The following is a 19,504-nucleotide window of genomic DNA, read 5'->3' as shown; positions in this document are numbered from 1 at the left end:
AAATGAAAAATAAAAGTAGTAATAACCTGAAAATCTCATGCAGGCATTTTTGAATGGCCGGAAGAAAGATATTTAAGGGAACAAACGACTGCAAAAATTTGCCAGATGGTATATCAAATAAAATAAATAAAATATAGTGAGGACAGGAATTGGTTTCTAAGACATATTGGACAGTGCAAGTTTTATCAAAACAAAAAATAAAATAATAACAATAATAATAATAATAATAATAATAATAATAATAATAATAATAGTAATAGTAATCATGTATATTGTTTTGTCTTGGTATAAAAGATGGGCTACAGCAAATATTCTGCTCAACACCACAGATTTGCTTGTCAGTTGTTTGACCTTAACCAGTTGACTATGCCCCATTAGTGACTGACGATATGTGCATCTTTGATCATGAGCAGAAGTAGTGGGGGAGCATCATAGCCGTGTGTTGAAAGGAATTCTTGGAGGTTTGGATAATTCACCTTTGGAAACATGGCTGTTTCGTTTAACATCCTTAAACAATCCTTATTCAGGGACCTTTTGAGCAGGATGGGCTACTCGACCAGAAGAAAATTCTAACTGGGCCCCACCTGCAAGGTCACGCGCTGTTTATCATGATACTAGCAGTATCGCCCGGCGTTGCTCAGGTTTGTAAGGGAAATAACTATAAAGCATTTTTAGAGAGTTATAGCCCCCAAAAAAATGGAAAAAAATGATGGTAAATTTTTTTGAGAGTAAAAAAGGTGGAGTTGCGTCCCCTAGACAGTTTGCGGTTTGTGTTTCTGATTCTCGACCCCATGTCGAATTTATCGATTTTGTTCAGAACTGGGGGAACTTTTCAAAATTTTCGCTGCGTTAGTTTTGAATTATGATATTGGGCTATGTGTGTGTCAAGTTTCATCAGAATCGGTTGAAAGCCGTGGTCAGGGTGAGGGTACAAGCAAATAGACACACAGAAACACGCACAGACAAACTGCCGTTTATATAGAGAGAGATGAGATCACCATGTCGCGCACATATGGTTGTGATGCATGTGCCAGGTGTACCCTTATCAGACGGGTATACTGGGCTTCGTATATTTTACCCCAGTGTCACCTTGATGGCATGCACTGCTCTCTCACTCACTCTAATAATAATAATAATAATAATAATAATAATATAATAATAATAATAATAATAAAATCACGCAAAGGAAGTTTTTAAATGTTATAATAAGACAAAACTGGGTGAACAGTTTTCTGTCCATGTGTGTCTGTGTATGTAATGTGAAAAGCAACAGATTGAGATCGATTTAACACACTAGTATGTAATATATAGAAATGAAAATATGCACCTAAAGAGGTGAATATAAATACGCATATCATATATTTTGGTTTATAAATATTATCGACTATGAAAGTCGTTGTGTGTGTGTGTGTGTGTGTGTGTGTGTGTGTGTGTGTGTTTGTCTAAGCTAAATTATCGATTTGTAACTGTTATGTCAGTTAAATTGTCAGATTTATCTTTGAATGAATATTGGTAGATAAACAAATATATACGTTTTGTTTTTGTATCTGGTTTATATATATATATATATATATTATATATATATATATATATATATATATATATATATATATATATATATATATATATATATATATACACGTAAGATACGGTGTACATTTAAACACATGAGAAATCCACTCAGGGGATTCAACACGCTAGAGTGGATTCCTCATGTGTTTAAGTGTACACTGTATCTTATGACTAATACATAGTCTTTGGGACTAAATTTTTACGTTAGACCACTGGAAATGTAAATTTTAATTAACTTCCATTTTCCTTTGATATGATTAAATATATCTATACATATATGTATATATATATATATACATATATATATATATATATATATATATATATAATATATATATACATATATATATATATATATATATATATATATATATATATATATATATATATACATACATATATATACATATATATGCATATACATATACATATATGTATGTATGTATGTATGAGAGTACCGGACGAATTATCCGGCAAGTTTGGAACCGGAAGTGTCTCGGATTTCTGGATTTTCCGGTTTCCTGAAGACACCTTAAACACATACTTAAATTATAAAATAAACTACGAAAAGTAAAGAACTAAATTGTATTTAACAGATTCAAATTAATACTTCTAAAGCACGGTCTCTTTTACTTTTACTGATCCATTAAAAAATTCTTAAAATATATCTTACCGTACAACGCATACGGTATTATGTTTAGATGAAAAGTAAATGAAGAAAAATAAAGAACATGATTTTATTTAACAGATTCAAGTGCAAATTAACGCAGTATAGTAAAGCAGAGTATGTTCAATTTTTATCAATCCACAGTAGAGAACAAAACTATTTTTAACACACCGTTTGCAAATTAACCAACTTCAAAATACAGGTTACGGTATATTGGAATGTAGTTCCCAGATTTCTGGAAGCCGGATAGGGAGTCCGGCATATGTAAATATATATATATACATTATGTGTGTGTGCGTTATATATATAAATATATATTATGTGCTTACGACAATATCAGAGTTAAGTCTTTTCCATGAGAAAACCCAACGGTAAATGTTTGTTGTTCGGTAATGTTCGTGTAAATTCGGTAGGATAATCACGAGTGTAGCGGAAGTAAGCGGTAACTACCGAAGTTAGTCGTCAGCCCTCGCTCTCACACCGAGACTTTATCTTGAACAGTCGGCGGGGCGGTGTTGTTTGTGGAGTGTCAGTCGTCGCTGTCTCTGTTTCTCTGTTTCTCTCTCGCTCGCGTTCTCTCTCTGTCTCTTCTGGAGATTGAACCCAACTCAAGACGAGCACAAAAAATCTGAGATACATCATTGATAAAAAAAATATATATTCTAGCTATATATTATATGTTTATATAGAGGAGAGAAGCTATAGCTGGTGGTGTTATACGTTGGCTACTTAATTCCTGTCGGCGCCTGTCTTTTTTTCTTGTCACCAACTTTCATATTCTCTCACATATACACTCACACACACACACACTCACACACGCATACATATCCTGAAATCAACAGCAACAATTTGCTTTAACACACACACACATAAACACACTCACTCACACACACACTCTCGCATAGCATTCTTTTAATGAAAAAGAGGAGACATCATTAAAAGTTGTAAAAGCATTGCGTGTAGTAGTGTTTGGTGGTGTCGGTCGTTGCCCCCTGGGAATATCTTCATTTATTTCTCTCACTCTGTCTTGGTAACTAATACCTAACGTGTTTCGAACATGTCCGATGGCCAGTATAGCGATGGATACATGGAAGAGGAGGAGGAATGGGACCGAGAAGGTTTACTCGATCCCGCCTGGGAGAAACAGCAGAAAAAGGTCAGTTTCATTTCACTGAAATTTTTTCTCTTCTCTCCTTCCGCTCTCATTCCTAAACACACACACACACACGCACATATTGCTTACATATATATACACACATAGCGTACACATCACACAATTAAAAGTAGACTAAAACATACATGCATATCTATACATGTATACGCATATTCAACCCACAAATATACATACATACACACACACGCTAGCCCTCCCAAATCTCTACCATTGTGTACTATAAAATAATCTACCTAACCTTTAACCTTGACTCTTGAGCAGATCAAATAAATTCACAGTTAGCACTCACACATCTTGTATTATTCAGTAACCCGAATTTATTATAAAAGTATATACGCACTAACGTTTATTATAAACTCACTCGCAAAACTTGCATTTTTGATTTACACCCTTCAGAATGTCTCCATCTACAAGATTCCCTATCACTGCCGACGATGATCATTAATCCAGACCGGTATGCTAAGGGTTTCCTTTTTATCCCATCAACTTGGCATAAGTCCAATATTTGTATGGGAGAAACTATAAACGATTGAATTAAGTAGGGAGAAAAAAAAAAACGAAAAACAGTATTATGTAACTTGTATATATTTATCAACATTTCTCCTAAAGAGAGGGAAGGCTTCGGCTACCAGGTTAATATCTTGAACTTGGAGCCCGAAATGGTCGATCGTTTACAGTCTTGGCAATCGCCATATATCGCCGATCAGAAAAACACACATCCAGCCAGCAGGTGTCTTCTTTAATTCACATCTTCGATGTATACCTTGTACCCGATACACCCCCAACTGCTAGGAGTGCGCGACCAGAAACCAGCACACTTCTTTCTTGCCCCCTTTGTATCATGACCAAAACTAACCCCCCAGATCTCGTTTGTACTAAGCCACCTTCAAGAAATACTCGAGGCTAGCTCCTTAATTTAATTAGTATCATTTCCCTTTTGTTAATTTAACACACACGCACAACACAAAAACCATTTCAAACATTTTCACAGACGAGCGGTCCCTTTAATTTCTTTTTTCTTTTTTTCTTCTTACTTTGATATTTTGATTCTTTCTTGTATGTGTTTAATAAAATTTTTACTTTCCCTCGCGAAACTACATAACTTTCGCCAGATCTATCATTTTATTTCTATCTTCCAATATTTATAATATCAATAAATATCTACCACCGCCTAAAAAAATGAATTGTTGAATTCATGGCCATTAACGATGTTATATTTTCTCAACCATCGTATAAGCATTCAACGTATTTTTCTTCAATATTGACCTTTATGTCTATAATAAAGTCCTTCGTGATTCAAATTTTTTCCCACCTTAATGTTTATATATATCTATATAATAAAAGTCCTTAGTACTTAAATATTTTTCTCTCCACCCCCATCTTATCGTATAACAATATAAAATCGTTCCTGCTTCAATTTTTCCCATCTGTTAATCTCCGGCTATCTCACATTTTGCCGATCTTTCTACGACTTAGTACCTGTTCAGATAACAATCTCTCTCTCTCTCTCTCTCTCTCTATATATATATATATATATATATAATATATATATATATAGAGAGAGAGAGAGAGAGAGAACATGTGTGTGTGAAAATGTATATAATATATATATGTGTATATATTTATCTAGACGTGTGTGTATAACTGATATATTCTATACACATTTACACAAATTCGGAAAAAAAATGTATGTATATATATATATATATATATATATATATATATATACATACGTAGAAGTGAGGTGTGCCTGTATGAAATGACAGAATTTCTTGTGTAGTAGTAGTATAAATTTAGAAAATAATAACTTCGTTTATAAGCAGTTTTATTTGCTCATATTTCACTTGTCTCGTATATTATTTGGACTGGTGATCACCACCATTATACTTCTAGATATTATTTCTTATCACAAATGAAACTTGCAAGTCTGGTTAATTAGTTTAGATCGTACTTGTCCTAGTTTTTAAAAAAAAGTGTTTAAATCGTTTTATACGTTATATATTTCTCACACGCACATGTACATATATACACACGTTTGAGTGTACAATTAGACATGTATATTGTATATATATATATATATATTATATATATATATATACACGTTTATATACATACATTCTGTTAAAGTCGCTTATTGCTATTAAAAACGCTTTCCCTTCCGATTGATCACAATATTCGACTTACTATATATATGCAGATAGATAGATAGATAGATCGGTAGAACGTATGTGCGTGTTAGCATACGTATGTGTCTATGTATGGACGTGTACATATATGTGTGTGTGTGTGTGTCTACATTCGAAATAATCTTGGTCTTGTAGTTTAGTTGCCTGTTGTGTGTCACACGGCTCCACTGCTTTATTGATCAATCGCAAAAGTGACGAATTTGGAGGGGGGAAATTTTGACTCATCCTGAAGCCCTTAACACTTTTTAGACGGTACAACTTCTTAGAATGTCTGTCATCTGCCCCCCCCCCCTTTTTTTTTCTTTCTTGTGCATTCATTCCCTTTCTTGTGCGCATTCCTTCCTCATCTGATGAATTACTATGTCATTTGTATAGTTAGTTTGTATGGTTGTTCGAAGTCATTGGAATCTGAGCCATCACCTACTTTCTCATTCTTTACAAATCTGGTTGCACTATCTATTCTTCTGTGATTCTGTGACAAGATTCTTTTGAAGCTGTTGTCCCTATTTTATGAATAAAGCAGCGTTATACATACATACATACATACTCATTTATAGATATACATTGTCTCTCAGATATACACTAACACAACACACACATATATATATATATACACATACACACATATTCATACACATGCACATAGATACACACACATACGTGTGTGTATGTATACACACACATACGTGTGTGTGTGTATCCTTCCTTCCTTCCAATACTGTCTTTTACAATCTTTCCTTCCCTTGTAAAGCGTTCATCACCAACAAAAGCATCATCTTCATTCTCAATCGATTTTATTTTGATTCTTCATCATGTTTTCCTCTGTTTTCTGTCTTTCTCTTTTAATAAATTAACCTACTTTCCTTATTAAAGTTATATATTTTGAAGAATATTCATGCAAATATTTTTACATTTGCGAATCGAAGAAATAAAGTAATAAGTACATATATGTGACAAAAAGCTAGCTTCAACGTAATTAAACCTTCATATATACACTGTTGTGTCGGCAGAGATGTTCTCTTGTAGTGCCTTATAATTTATCACACTCACCGGTAATATATATATATATATATATATATATATATATATATATATAATATATATATATATATATTACCGTCCCCGTAACTTAGCGGTTCGGCAATAGTGACCGATAGTCTTACAAAGATTAAGTCCTGGAGTCGATTTGCTCAACTAAAAGCGGTGCTCCAGCATGGCCACTGTCAAATGACTGAAACAGGTAAAAGAGTATATATATATATATATTATATATATATATATATATATATATATATATATATAGTCCATGTAATATATACACACATATGCGTGTGAATGTATACGTATAGTGTGTGTATAGAGTGAGGGAAAGGAGTGTGTGTAAGGCTCTCTCATTCAACGGAAACTAGTACCATCATATTTTATATGTTGCTATGATGGCTCTACAGCCACTCACCAACCCTTTTTTTTTTTTATATTACTATCTGTCAGCTCGAAGCACCGTTGGTTGTCGCTGCCAGTAATAAACGCCATTTAAATATTAAATGCCACTAAATTATCTGGCTTGTTGCTTTCATCGTATTTATTTTCCGCCAAAATTTTAAATTGCCATAGCTATATATATATATTATATATATAATGGTGGTGGTACAGTCAGGTCTATATACGCTGCACTTATAAACTTACATTCCAAGACTAGTGACTAATGAATTTAAATCAATGTCATCGTGTTTCAGCAACTGGATCGAGTTTAAAATAAGTTTTATCTCACTATCTCTATCTTCGCTTCTATCTTTCTCTCTACGGGAAAGAAAGAAAATAATATTTAAAAAAATAAAGAATAACATAACACACGTGGATCTATATAAGGCCTTTTTGGTAGATTTAAGCATGGTCTATGTATTATCGATATTATTATTATCATCAATATTATAAATAATTAAGTTATGCTTAATAACGATCGTTATGTATTTGAATGCCCCACCCTGTTAAATCCGTCACGATTATTCAGTATTCACAAATTGCTTCCAGTTTTATCCTACTTTCTTCCCGTCTGTCACCTTTGCTGTCTTTCACACCTGTAATACATAATTACTCAGTGTTCGACTTTGCCTTTCATTCTTTCGGCGTCGATAAATCAAGTACCAGTTGCGTACTGGGGGTCGATTTAATCGACTGCCCTCCTCCCCCAAAATTTCGGGCCTCGTGCCTAGAGTAGAAAAGAATATTACTCTGTGTGTGTGTGTGTGTGTGGTGTTTACTTCCTCCCTATATATATATATATATACACTCACGCACATTTTACGAATTCCTTGCACATGCATTCATGCTGTATCGACGTGATCTCGGCTAGATTTGCGCCCGTTTTTCCATGTCGGCGTGGCTGTTGGTCAAAGATCAACCCTCACACACGCACACCCTATGTATGTATGTGTGCGCATACACACGCGCGCACACATAGTTTAAAGCGCTAAAAGTCGATTCCTTCTCTATTCTGAGTGCTAACATTCGCAAATTAGCAATTGTGTATGTGTGTGTATAAAAACACACCCACCCTAGTGTATAGATAAGAATACCTATCTATCTATCTATCTATCTATATATATATATATATATATATATATACTCACATTCATGTATGAGAATATAAATTCATACATACACACACATTAACCGTATGTCTGTCGGCATGCATGCTCGCTTTTGCTCTCTTTCTTTCTAACCAGGTGTGTTATATTCTAAAAACCACAAACTGTTCGGCATACGGCATGCCCAAAAATGGCAACGGTGGTGAGGTGCCGAAAGTAGTTATTTCTTTATTGAAATGCTTTTCTTCTTCTACCCACCAACTATCCACCGTCAACCTTATGAAAATGATGATACTGTTGCTTGTTTGGTTGCAACTACTACTGACTCATATCTTGAATATCTGATGAACAGCTCGTCATAGCCTTTCCCTCACACGCTTCCTCTCGCCTCTCCTTTCTCTTGCTACTACTATTACTACTACTACTACAACTACTACTGCTACATCAAATTCTTCACTTTATTGTGCATTTCTAATGTTAGATGTACCCCTTTTGCAAATTTTCCAAGCTGCATAATCTCATGCATTACTGCTACAGACAGCCAGACTCCATTCTAGCATGCACATATGTGTGTGTGTGTGTGTGTTAAACAGAAGCAGTATTGCATATGTGTTATGCATCTACTTGTTCTCAAAGGAGTATATTAGCCATGCTCAGAGAGAACATTTGTGGATGTGTGAAGTGTGACAGATTCACACCAAATTCTATTTTATCATGGAGACAAGAATTATTACTTGTGTGAACTAGTTTCATCCTAGATATTTTAGAAGGAATGAATGAATGAAGTTATAAACTAGAATCAGTGAATGGGTGCTTTACACCAGACATGAAAATTTACCCCATTTGGAGTCTCTCTGAATAGTAGGGACTTGGAAAGGTTTATATATATATATATATCTATATAATTATTTTCCTTTTGTCTCCTTCTGTTATTGTGAATTTATACATTGTTATGAGTTATTGTTGATCTGCAGTAATAAGCAGTTACATTTTGGGAAATAAGAATATTTTCACAAAACAAATATCGGTATGTCAGATATATAACAGTTCTTGGTTTATTAAAATTATCTCCACCTCTAGTGGGTGTATCATAGTTACCGAATGGCAATTAAGACCAGTTTTCACGTGAGAGTTTCAAGAATTCTCAGAAGTTGATATACCATTAAGAAGTACAGGCTTATTGTCTGGAGATAAGAGGAGAGTCTTGGACACGTGTTTCTGGCTCAGTAACCGTCATCAGCACGACAGCTATCCAACCTTATCTACGTGTATGTGTGTGTGTACAAGTGTGTATATATGAGAGACAATCTGATATGTAATATCCTTTTATATACATAGCTGTATGGCCGTGTGTATGCACAAACATTTGGGTGGATATTAATCCACATGGACATTAGCATGTAACAACGGAATGGATTTATAACTTGTATTCAAAAGCTCATAATTTTTTTACCATTCTTCAGATACTTTCCCAAGTCAAACTTTGGGTCGTACTAGCAGAAGCAGAAAGATTTACTGGTCTCTAAGAAGATGGTTTAAACTTGCAGATTATTTACCAGCCATTAAGTATATCTTAGTTAATACAACCAGCATAAAATAAGTTAATGAGATTTTTAATCATGCTATGGAGTTGAGGAGGGACAGTTTCAAGTAATTATTATTTTTCTAGGTTGCCCATTCATCTTTTCTAACCTACTAGTCTTTTATGTTAGTTGCTCAGCCTGCTAGAAATAGCAGCCAGCTATCATATCCTGCTGTCCTAAAAAGGTAAAAAGGATACATTATGATTGGAAAAAAAGAAATTGAAAAAAACAAAAACAAACAAAAAAACAAAAACAAACAAAAAACAAAACAAATCAAAAAATACTTGATGATCACAGCTGGAATAAATACTTTTGATCATAAGTTTACTTGATCAGCAGTGTACTTTTGGAGGGAGTGGAAGAGCGGGAAGGCAAGCAAATACCAGGCCTTCTAATAGGTTCAATGTCCTCCTCTTCGTTTTTTTCTTAAATGGAAAGGTAATATTGAGTAATCTCAATGGAAAATGTCTTCAAATAGTTAAGGATTGGCCTTAAGCATACAACAAAACCGGAAGTGTGACTGCTTGCAAGAAAGTAGAGAAAAAGGATATTTTCATTGAAAATTATTTCCACTAGGCTCAATTATATAAACCCCCTCCTCTCTCTCTCTCTCTCTCTGTTGGCATAAGCTATGTGTGTTTATTATACACATACATGTGTGTGTAATTTAGATTCTACCGAAAGAGAAGTGTTTCAGTTAGAAAGCTTATTCAGTCGGTTGTGAATTCAATTATAATTTCATCATCACACTTGCTAACAAAAGTTAGAGAGCCCATAAATGTTTACATATTTTATACGTATGTAAGAAACCTTTTAATAGGTGTAATTATGAAATCGAGAAAGTAAAATAGCAGCGTCCATAAATATTGATCCCTAATCAAAGACATTAATTGAACTGCTGCATATCATTTGATATATTCTATATCGGCTGCAATAGTCCTTTAATATTTAAACAATTCTTTCTCCATTCATAGCCATTGCTGTACATGTATCTCCTATAAACTAACCAAACATTGAGTGTATTCATGTCTCTACATAGCCATTTTATTTCTACAGAAACTAATTGATTATTGGGTCATAAGTTTTTAGCTAAAATCTATACAGATATTTTATTTATGTTATACACCTTACAGTATCTGATATGTTATCTAACCGATGGGTAAACACACTAGCGTGTTAACTGAAACTGGTTGTGTCTTTCTATCCAAGGAGAAAAATTTCATTTGCTTAACATAAAAAAAAAACTAGTCTTTAAAAAGTCTCCCCTCCACTACTGTCTGGTCTAGGAAGTTTTTTTTTATTATTTACCATAGTTGTTTGTTCCTTCTTGAGCTATGCCTGGTTCATAAGGGCCAGTTTCCTGGTTTCATTGGCATATAGGTCCCCCACTTGGACGGGACACTAGTCCATTGTAGGTGAGCTGCTAGATGCAGGAGGTAAGGTTGAGAGAAAGTTGTGGCGAAAGAGTCATCAGAAGTTCGCAATTACCTTCTGCTGGAGCCGTGTGGAGCTTGGGTGTTTTGCTCATAAACACACACACATTATCTGGTCTGAGATTCGAACCTGCAATCCCTTGACCACGAATCTGCTGTGCTAACTACTAGGTCATGTGCCACTTCACCATAGTTTATAGGTTGTTTTGATTATTGCTACTGAGTTTGCTTTAGAGAAATGAGAGCAAATCTTCATTTTAAATACCTTGGCCTTCCTGTCACTATGAAGGGCATCAAGCCAGAGAAAAATCAGTCTCCACAAACTATGTTTGACCCATGCAAGCCTGAAAAAGTGGATGTTAGTTGTTGATTGTGAAACTGGTGTTTAGGAAAATACAATGATTCCATTGTGTAGAATACAAAATACTTCATTTGGTTAAGATCTTTACTGATTAAGCAAATTGCAGGATCAGGTTTGAAACAGGTATTTTCTAAGTGTGCAAATGTTGGTTTTATTGACATTTTTGGTATTAAACTGCCTGAAACTGCCATTGGTTCTATAATACAAGTGACCTGTTTTAAAGCGATTTAAATTAAAAGCCTTCCATCAGAATTCTATTCTAAGTTGCGTTCCAAATACTTGCTTAATAATGGCAAAATTATTTTACTAAATATATAAATATTTTCCAAATTAATTGAAACAAGGGCAGTGTGTTTTAACAGAAATATAATTACAAAAGGGTCAATGAGTAGATAGAGACAAAGTTGGGTTCATTGGCTGGGCATTGAGATAATTAATTAAATCAAGCTTTCATTCCATCGGGACACCAGGGTAAGATGACTAAAGATAAGACCTGATAAGTGGGCCTGTCCCTTTTTTAATTTTGAAAGGTCTGATAATATATTTCAGTGATAAAGGTCATTGGGATAATCATTTTCACACAAAGTTGCACTATTAGTTTAAAGCTTAATTTTTCTTGGAGCTAGAATACTGGCAATTATATAGCAATTATATATTAGCTGTTATCTAACAATTAGACAAGATACCCTTTGTTCTTGGCCTTTTTGCTTAAAACACAACTTTTTTTTTTTTTTCATTTTATAATTTCTCTACCTATTGACTTGTTTGTCCAATTTAGTTTGAGACAGAGAGAGATAGTCTGTGCTGGGTAACCAATTGGAAAATAGCTGATCTGATCATGAAATTTACTGAACCCAGCTCTCAAAGTTGCAGTTTAAAATAGCTTCAGCTATGACCACAGCTGACTGACTGACTATGTGCACTGTTATTGGATAGTTACAATTGGGTGGGTGTATGGGGAGAGCAGTTTGGTCTGCATATTACACATTAATATCATTAATCTGAAGTTAGAACAATACAAAGGTTTTGGAAATAAAACTAATAGTTTTCAATTGGTAACATAAACTAATCAATACTGTTACTTTATTTTTTGTTTTAGTAAATGTCATTTTGATAGGAATGTATACAAAGAATTGTCAGTTTTTATAGGATTTTTATTAAATTAGGATCAATTTTGCTTTGATTGTAAAATACACACTCCCACACCAATCTAGAAATAGTACTTTTCTCTCTTGTTGCATGTGAATGTGTATAAATAACTTGGCAGGGATACAAAAGTGGAATATTGGAATATGATAGCCCAGTGTTGAGCTAATATGAGGCTGTGGTGTATCAGATTTGGTAGTAAATGATTTTCACCTGTCTAAATGCTACTAGCTGGTTTCTCTCGGCTATAATTGCCTTTTATTTGTTAATTCCACCTTGTTTCTCTATGTCTATATATGTTTCTACATGTCTATGCAGTCATTATCATACAAGCATGTAAGGGCTGACGATTGCAGTTCGTAAGATAATACAGCTACGAAACAAACTAATAAACCATAGAAGATATGAGGAAATTTCATTATTCAGATTCCAGATTGCTGTCGATCTCTAAGCAGAAGAAGTGTGTTCATTTACAATCCTAAATTGAAACTTGATATTAACTTTTATAATATTGGTTGAACAGTTACAGTTGCCGAGTCTAAATTAACTGTATCATTGTTAAAGATAGATGGCAAGGAAAGCTGAGTGATAGAATTTGGTGGTTCCTTTATGTTTTTGCTTAAAATCTCTCATCTCTTCAGAGTCAATGAAATAAATATGAGTTATATAATAAAGTCATTGTCTCTAAGACATGATGAGAATAATGATCATCATTTGATGCCTATTTTTTTATGCTGGCATGGTTTGGACAATAAAGAAATCTTTTTGCATACTTCAGTTACATGAGGCAATTTTAGTGAGTTACATATTCTCTACATTATTCATCATCATCATCATCACCTAATGTCCATATTCCATGTTCGCATGGGTTGGATTGATTGACAGGAGCTGGCAAGCATGGATGTTGTTTCATGTGATGCTGGCACTGGTGCCAATATGGCACCGGCAATGGTACTTTTTATGTGTATTTTCAACCATATATTTAGTGTTAGAAAGGGCATCCGGCCATAGAAACCATGCCAAATCAGATTGGAACCATGTGCAGCTTTCCATCTCACCAATTTCAGTCAAACTGTCTAACCCATGCCAGCATGGAGAGCAGACACTAAATGATTATGATGATGATGATATTGGCACTGAATAATAAAAAGTATTTATTGACAGTTTTTTCTTTCAGTTTTGAGGAGCTTTTTGTTTTCTCAGTTCTTCTATTACCAAGCGTTCAGTTGTGCGATATCATCAAGTAGTTTTAGTCTTTTTGTTGTGGAGGTGCAATGGCCCAGTGGTTAGGGCAGCAGACTCGTGGTTGTGGGATTGCAGTTTTGATTCCTGGACCGGGCGTTGTGAGTGTTTATTGAGGAAGAACACCTAAAGCTCCACGAGGCTCCAGCAGGGGGTGGTGGCGAACCCTGCTGTATTCTTTCACCACAACTTTCTCTCACTCTTTCTTTTTGTTTCTGTTGTACCTGTATTTCAAAGGGCCAGACTTGTCACACTCAGTGTTACGCTAAATATCCCCAAGAACTACGTTAAGGGTACACATGTCTGTGGAGTGCTCAGCCACTTGCACGTTAATTTCACAAGCAGGCTGTTCCATCGATTGGATCAACTGGAACCCTTGTGCCATGAGTCTTTTTGTTTACCAAATATTGGATGTCATACCTGTTTTCTAGTTAGTGAAACTTTTGGTATCTGCCTATCTTGTTACCTTATTTTAATCCAAAGTATTTTGTTGATTAGTTTAGTAGTATCTTGTTTATCTCAAAATATTTAGTTAATTATCCAATTATGTTATGAGACTTTCAACTAACTGAATTATTCTCTAACCAAAGCCAAATATAGAGTTGAAATATCTGAAACTATCTGGACGAACAACTCTCATAGTTCCCAATTTTAAATTCACTGCAGTTGTTCTGTTTGTGTTTCTGATACCAGCCACATAATCTACTTTCTGCTGACTGTTAGAAATAGGTACCAAGTCCAGTAATATCACCTTCAAAACCCTGGTATCTTATCTTGATTATTTATCTTTCATTCTTTCAATGCCATAGAACACATTGTAAGCAGCAGTACTTTATAAATGTTTTATGACTACAGACAGCACTTAGTCATATATTTCGGTGATAAAACATAACTGATTTTGTTTTCCTTGTCAGCATTTATTTATTGAGGTATATCACAATGTACCTGCTCTGACCAAGTAAATCCTCAGACCTATTGATCTCTTAATCCTTAATTTTGTAGCTTTACATAACTCTTGCTACCAAGTACACTTGTAAATTGTGTGAGTGTGTGTTTGTGATGATGCTTATGTAACTTGAAAATAATAAATACAAAAGAACCAAAGAACGAACCCAGTACCTATTTCAGTTTATTCAAATCATCATCATCATCATCCATTTAATGGCCCTTTTATCTTACTTACATGAATCAGACAGAATTCATTGAAGCAGCTTTTCTATGGCTAGGTGCCCTTCGTGTCATCATACTACAACTGTTTCCTAGCAATATAATATTTCCCATATTTCCCGATGGCAGGACACGCTTTTCACAGATGACTCAAAATGAGGGACACTTCTTGCATGAGAGTGAAGGTCATTAATAACTAACCCGATATCAAGGCTGAGGCATAAATATTCATACATATGCACACTCACACATACACAATGGACTTTTTTTCCAGTTTCCATCTATACCAGATCTACTCACAAAGTTTTGGTTGACCTCGATCTATAGTAGAAGACACTTGCCTTGGGTGTCACACCATGGGATTGCACCTGGAGCCATGTGATTGGGAAGTGAACTTCTTAACCATGCAACTATGCCTGAACCTGTTTATAAAATGTTTTAAACATAGGCACAGGCATGGCTCTGCAGTAAGAAGCTTGCTTCTCAACTACATTGCATGGCACCTTGCGCATATAATAATCCTCCACTATAGACTTGGGCTGACCAAAACTTTCTGTGTAGGTCTGGTAGATGGAAACTGTAAGAAGTCCATCCTATATATACATATATATATATATATATATATATATCATCATCATCATTTAACGTCTGTTGTCCATGCTGGTATGGGTTGGACGGTTTGACTGGGCTGCCACGCTGGAAGGCTGCGCCAGTCTCCAGTCTGATTTGGCATGGTTTTCTACAGCTGGATGCCCTTCCTAACGTCAACCACTTCAAGAGTGTAATGGGAGCATTTACATGCCACTGGCATGGGTGCCATTTGCGTGACACACCTGGGTGCGTTTACGTGCCACCAGTACGGGTGCTGATTTGTGTGACACTGGTATCTACCGCACACGTATGTCTGCGTTTGTCCCCTGCCATCGCTTGACAACCGGTGTTGAGGTGTTTATATCCCTGTGACTTGGTGGTTCAGCAGAGGAGCTCAATAGAATGAGAACCAGGCTTAGAAATATAAATACTGGACTCAATCCATTCTATTAAAATTCTTCAAGGCACACCTCCAGCATGGCTGCAGTCTAATGATTAAATCCAATAAAAGATGGAAGATACTTATTCAACATTCTACTGGTGGCCACTTCTGGCATGTTTTCTCTTGCTTAAAAAGACTCCTTTTTGTAGTAAGGTTCTTATGGTTTGGTAAACTTTGTGTGTGTGTATTGATTATAGTTATTCATATAATAGCTTCTTACATCTTAGTAAATATTTTCTATCATTCTTTTATTTTATTTCCATACAAAAATCGTTAATTTGTTTAATACATACATAGTTGTATGTAATTAACCTAGCTTGTTTTTAAATTCATACATTTCATTATCAGCGTGCGCATATGCTTGGATACTTGTCTGACCCATTTTCAGAGAGTATCAAAAATCTCTTGTCACTATTTTGTTTACAAACCAGAGAGGAAAAAAAAATAATAAGAAAAATACTGCCTTGTCATATCTGCTTGCTTTCAGTCATTCTCTGCAATGAGGACATACCTACCACGTTAAGCTTTTCGCAATGACTATAAGTTTTATTGCGAGATGGAACACAAGACAATGGTTGACCACGTCCATGCTTTGCTTTATTAAAGTTTTATATTGTGCCCTCTTTTCATTCACTTCCATCAACAATCAACTGGATTTCAAGTCCATTTAGAGAAGAATTAAAAATATTAGTCAAATTCTATTTCTGTTCTTGTTACAAAGCTGCACTCGTACCTTAGTCAAAAGAAACCATTGAGAATTTTTTTTACTTTTGTGATATATACCGTATTTTAACGTGTATAAGGAACTCCCTAATTTGGGGGCTTAAAATTTGGGAAAAAAACAGTCTTGTAAGGGATTATAACTATCCATGTATAAGAAACTCCCATATTTTTTTATCTAATTTATAGCAAAAAAAGGTTCCTTATGCATATTAAAATACGGTCTATCTGTCCAATACTTCCCCTTGTTTCTGTGATACAAACTTCATACTTTAAAGGGATCTAAATTAAAACCTTCCTTCAAAATTTCATGTTGATTTATATCTCCCAAACCACTTTAATAATAGCAGTGTTATTTTACAAAATTCTTTGTTATTGGTTGTGTATTTTAACAGAAATATAACAAAAGAGTTAAAAGTTAAAATAATGGATAGGCGCAAGAGTGGCTGTGTGGTAAGAAGCTTGCTTCCCTACCACATGGTTCTGGGTTCAGTCCCAATGCGGGACACCTTGGGCATGTGTCTTCTACTATAGCCTTGGGCTGACCAAAGCCTTGTGAGTGGATTTGGTAGACAGAAACTGAAAGAAGCCCGTTTTATATATATATATATATATCGTGGTACTCCATCATTTACAACGTTGACGGTTCCAGTTGATCCAATCAACATAACATCCTGCTTGTAAAATTAACGTGCAAGTGGCTGAGCGCTCCACAGACACATATACCCTTAATGTAGTTCTCAGGGAGATTCAGCATGATACAGAGTGTGACAAGGCTGGCACTTTGAAATACAGGTACAACAGAAATAGGAAGAAAGAGTGAGAGAAAGTTGTGGTGAAAGAGTACAGCAGGGTTCGCACTACCCTCTGCTGGAGCCTGGTGAAGCTTTAGGTGTTTTCACTCAATAAACACTCACAATGCCCGGACTAGGAATCAAAACCACAATCCTACGACCATGAGTCTGCTGTCCTAACCACTGGGCCATTGTGCCTCCACACATACATGTGTTTGTGCTCCACCATCGCTTGACAACCGATGTCGGTGTGTTTACATCCCCGTAACTTAGCGGTTCGGCTAAAGAGACCAATAAAATAAGTATTAGGCTTACAACGAATAAGTCCTGGGGTCGATTTGTTCAACTAAAAGCGATGCTCCAGAATGGTCGCAATCAAATAACTCAAGCAAGTAAAAGAAAAGAAAAAGAATAAAAGCCTGTGGAAGCTTTATTATAATTAGTTTTGCATCCAACTTTTGATGAGTTCAAATTCCATACTTTCCACCTTACGCATTTGCTTGATTACAACGTCTTTAACTTTTTAGTACTGAACCCTTTAGTGTTTGGGAATATGTTGTCAAATGTAATGCTTATTTATTCACATTGTTTTGAATTAATTGTGCATTGTCTTGCGGCTTTGAGATTTCAAAGACGTGATTGTTTACTTTTAGAATGACATTGTAGGGTAGGTGTGAAAGGCTGGATCTGGCCAGTTGGAAAATAAAGCAGTTGAATACATGGTGTACCTAGAGCAGAAGTTCTCAGACATTTTAATATCCAGGCCAGATCCCAAACCTGGATTTTGGGTTCGGGGACACACACACACACACACACACACACACACAACAAAGAAACCTTAAAACAAAAGTCAGTTAAAGAAAAATTTATTATATTTATAGATGAAAGATCATCAAGGGCTACATGTGGCCCTAGGAGTCACATTTGAGAACCGTTGACCCAAAGTGTCAAGTGACATGAATTTACTGTTTTACATTTCATTATTTAATTGTAGCTTTTGTCATTTTTTGTTGGATTCCTTTCTTTCTGTTGCTGAAGCTACTAAATCAAACATTTTACTTAATCCAACTATTATACTCTGATCATTTAAACACTATCATATTGTGAACTTAGAGATTTTTTTTTTGTTTGTTTGTTTTTGCTCTTAATCTATTTTTCTTTTCATTGAGGTTAATCTTTTATCTTGTGTCACAATCTTCTCTGACACTTATTTCACTTCAGCTTCAATGGCTGACATAGGAGTTTGTAGTAAAATAACAACCTCACAACCTGATTTAATATCTCTCTATTTCTCTGGCTGGCTCGTATTGTTTACAGTCTGTTTTAAGTTATATTAAGTACTACTTCATGATATGCTCAGGATAAAATTTTCATTGTTTTAGAATTAAAAATCTGGAAGATAATTTTTTTTTTTTCAAAGGTTCAATTGCTACTGTTATCAGCTCATATTAGATTATCATCAGCATCATTATCATCACCATTTTAACATCCACCTTTCCATGCTTTCATGGGTCAGGCAGGATTCATTGGGATGGATTTTCTGTAGCTGGATGCCAACCCTCACTTGTTTCCAAGTGGAGGTTTTATGGAGGATTAGAAATGAGTACTACTATATCTATGAGAGTGGTGCTCCTTTGCAACTACCATGTTATGTCAAGACAAGGAAACATACATACACACATATATACGCACATGTGAGTGAATGTGTTTGTGCTGTGAGTTTGTATTTCTCCTTGTCTTTACATTTTTGCCAACTGCAAAGGAAGCAATAGCCTTGCTATTAATATAGACAGTGTTGTTTTATGCTTGCGTAACAACATAAGTGTGTGTTTGTATCC

The 19,504-nt window shown here is 35.0% G+C and overlaps 1 protein-coding gene and 1 long non-coding RNA gene across 3 annotated transcripts in view; one reads left to right on the top strand and one right to left on the bottom strand.

The window, feature by feature from the left end:
- Positions 1–2,932: 2,932 nt before the first annotated feature.
- On the bottom strand, positions 2,933–18,495 carry LOC118763944. The gene is made up of 3 exons (XR_004999716.1): positions 18,465–18,495; positions 8,457–8,463; positions 2,933–3,048 (listed from the first exon to the last, which is right to left on the bottom strand). It is a non-coding gene; the product is annotated as an uncharacterized LOC118763944 (long non-coding RNA).
- LOC115212896 (alpha-actinin, sarcomeric) overlaps positions 3,048–19,504 on the top strand; it is a 152,362-nt gene continuing 135,905 nt past the window's right edge. For both annotated transcript variants that reach the window (XM_029781693.2, XM_029781694.2), the window contains exon 1: positions 3,048–3,395. In XM_029781693.2, the coding sequence (XP_029637553.1) occupies positions 3,297–3,395 (99 nt within the window). In that variant the 5' untranslated portion in view covers positions 3,048–3,296. The remainder of the gene's footprint in view (positions 3,396–19,504) is intronic.

The sequence above is a fragment of the Octopus sinensis genome, linkage group LG6 (genome assembly GCF_006345805.1).
Source record: "Octopus sinensis linkage group LG6, ASM634580v1, whole genome shotgun sequence".
NCBI classification, from domain to species: domain Eukaryota; kingdom Metazoa; phylum Mollusca; class Cephalopoda; order Octopoda; family Octopodidae; genus Octopus; species Octopus sinensis.
This window is presented reverse-complemented; position numbering and strand designations above follow the sequence as displayed.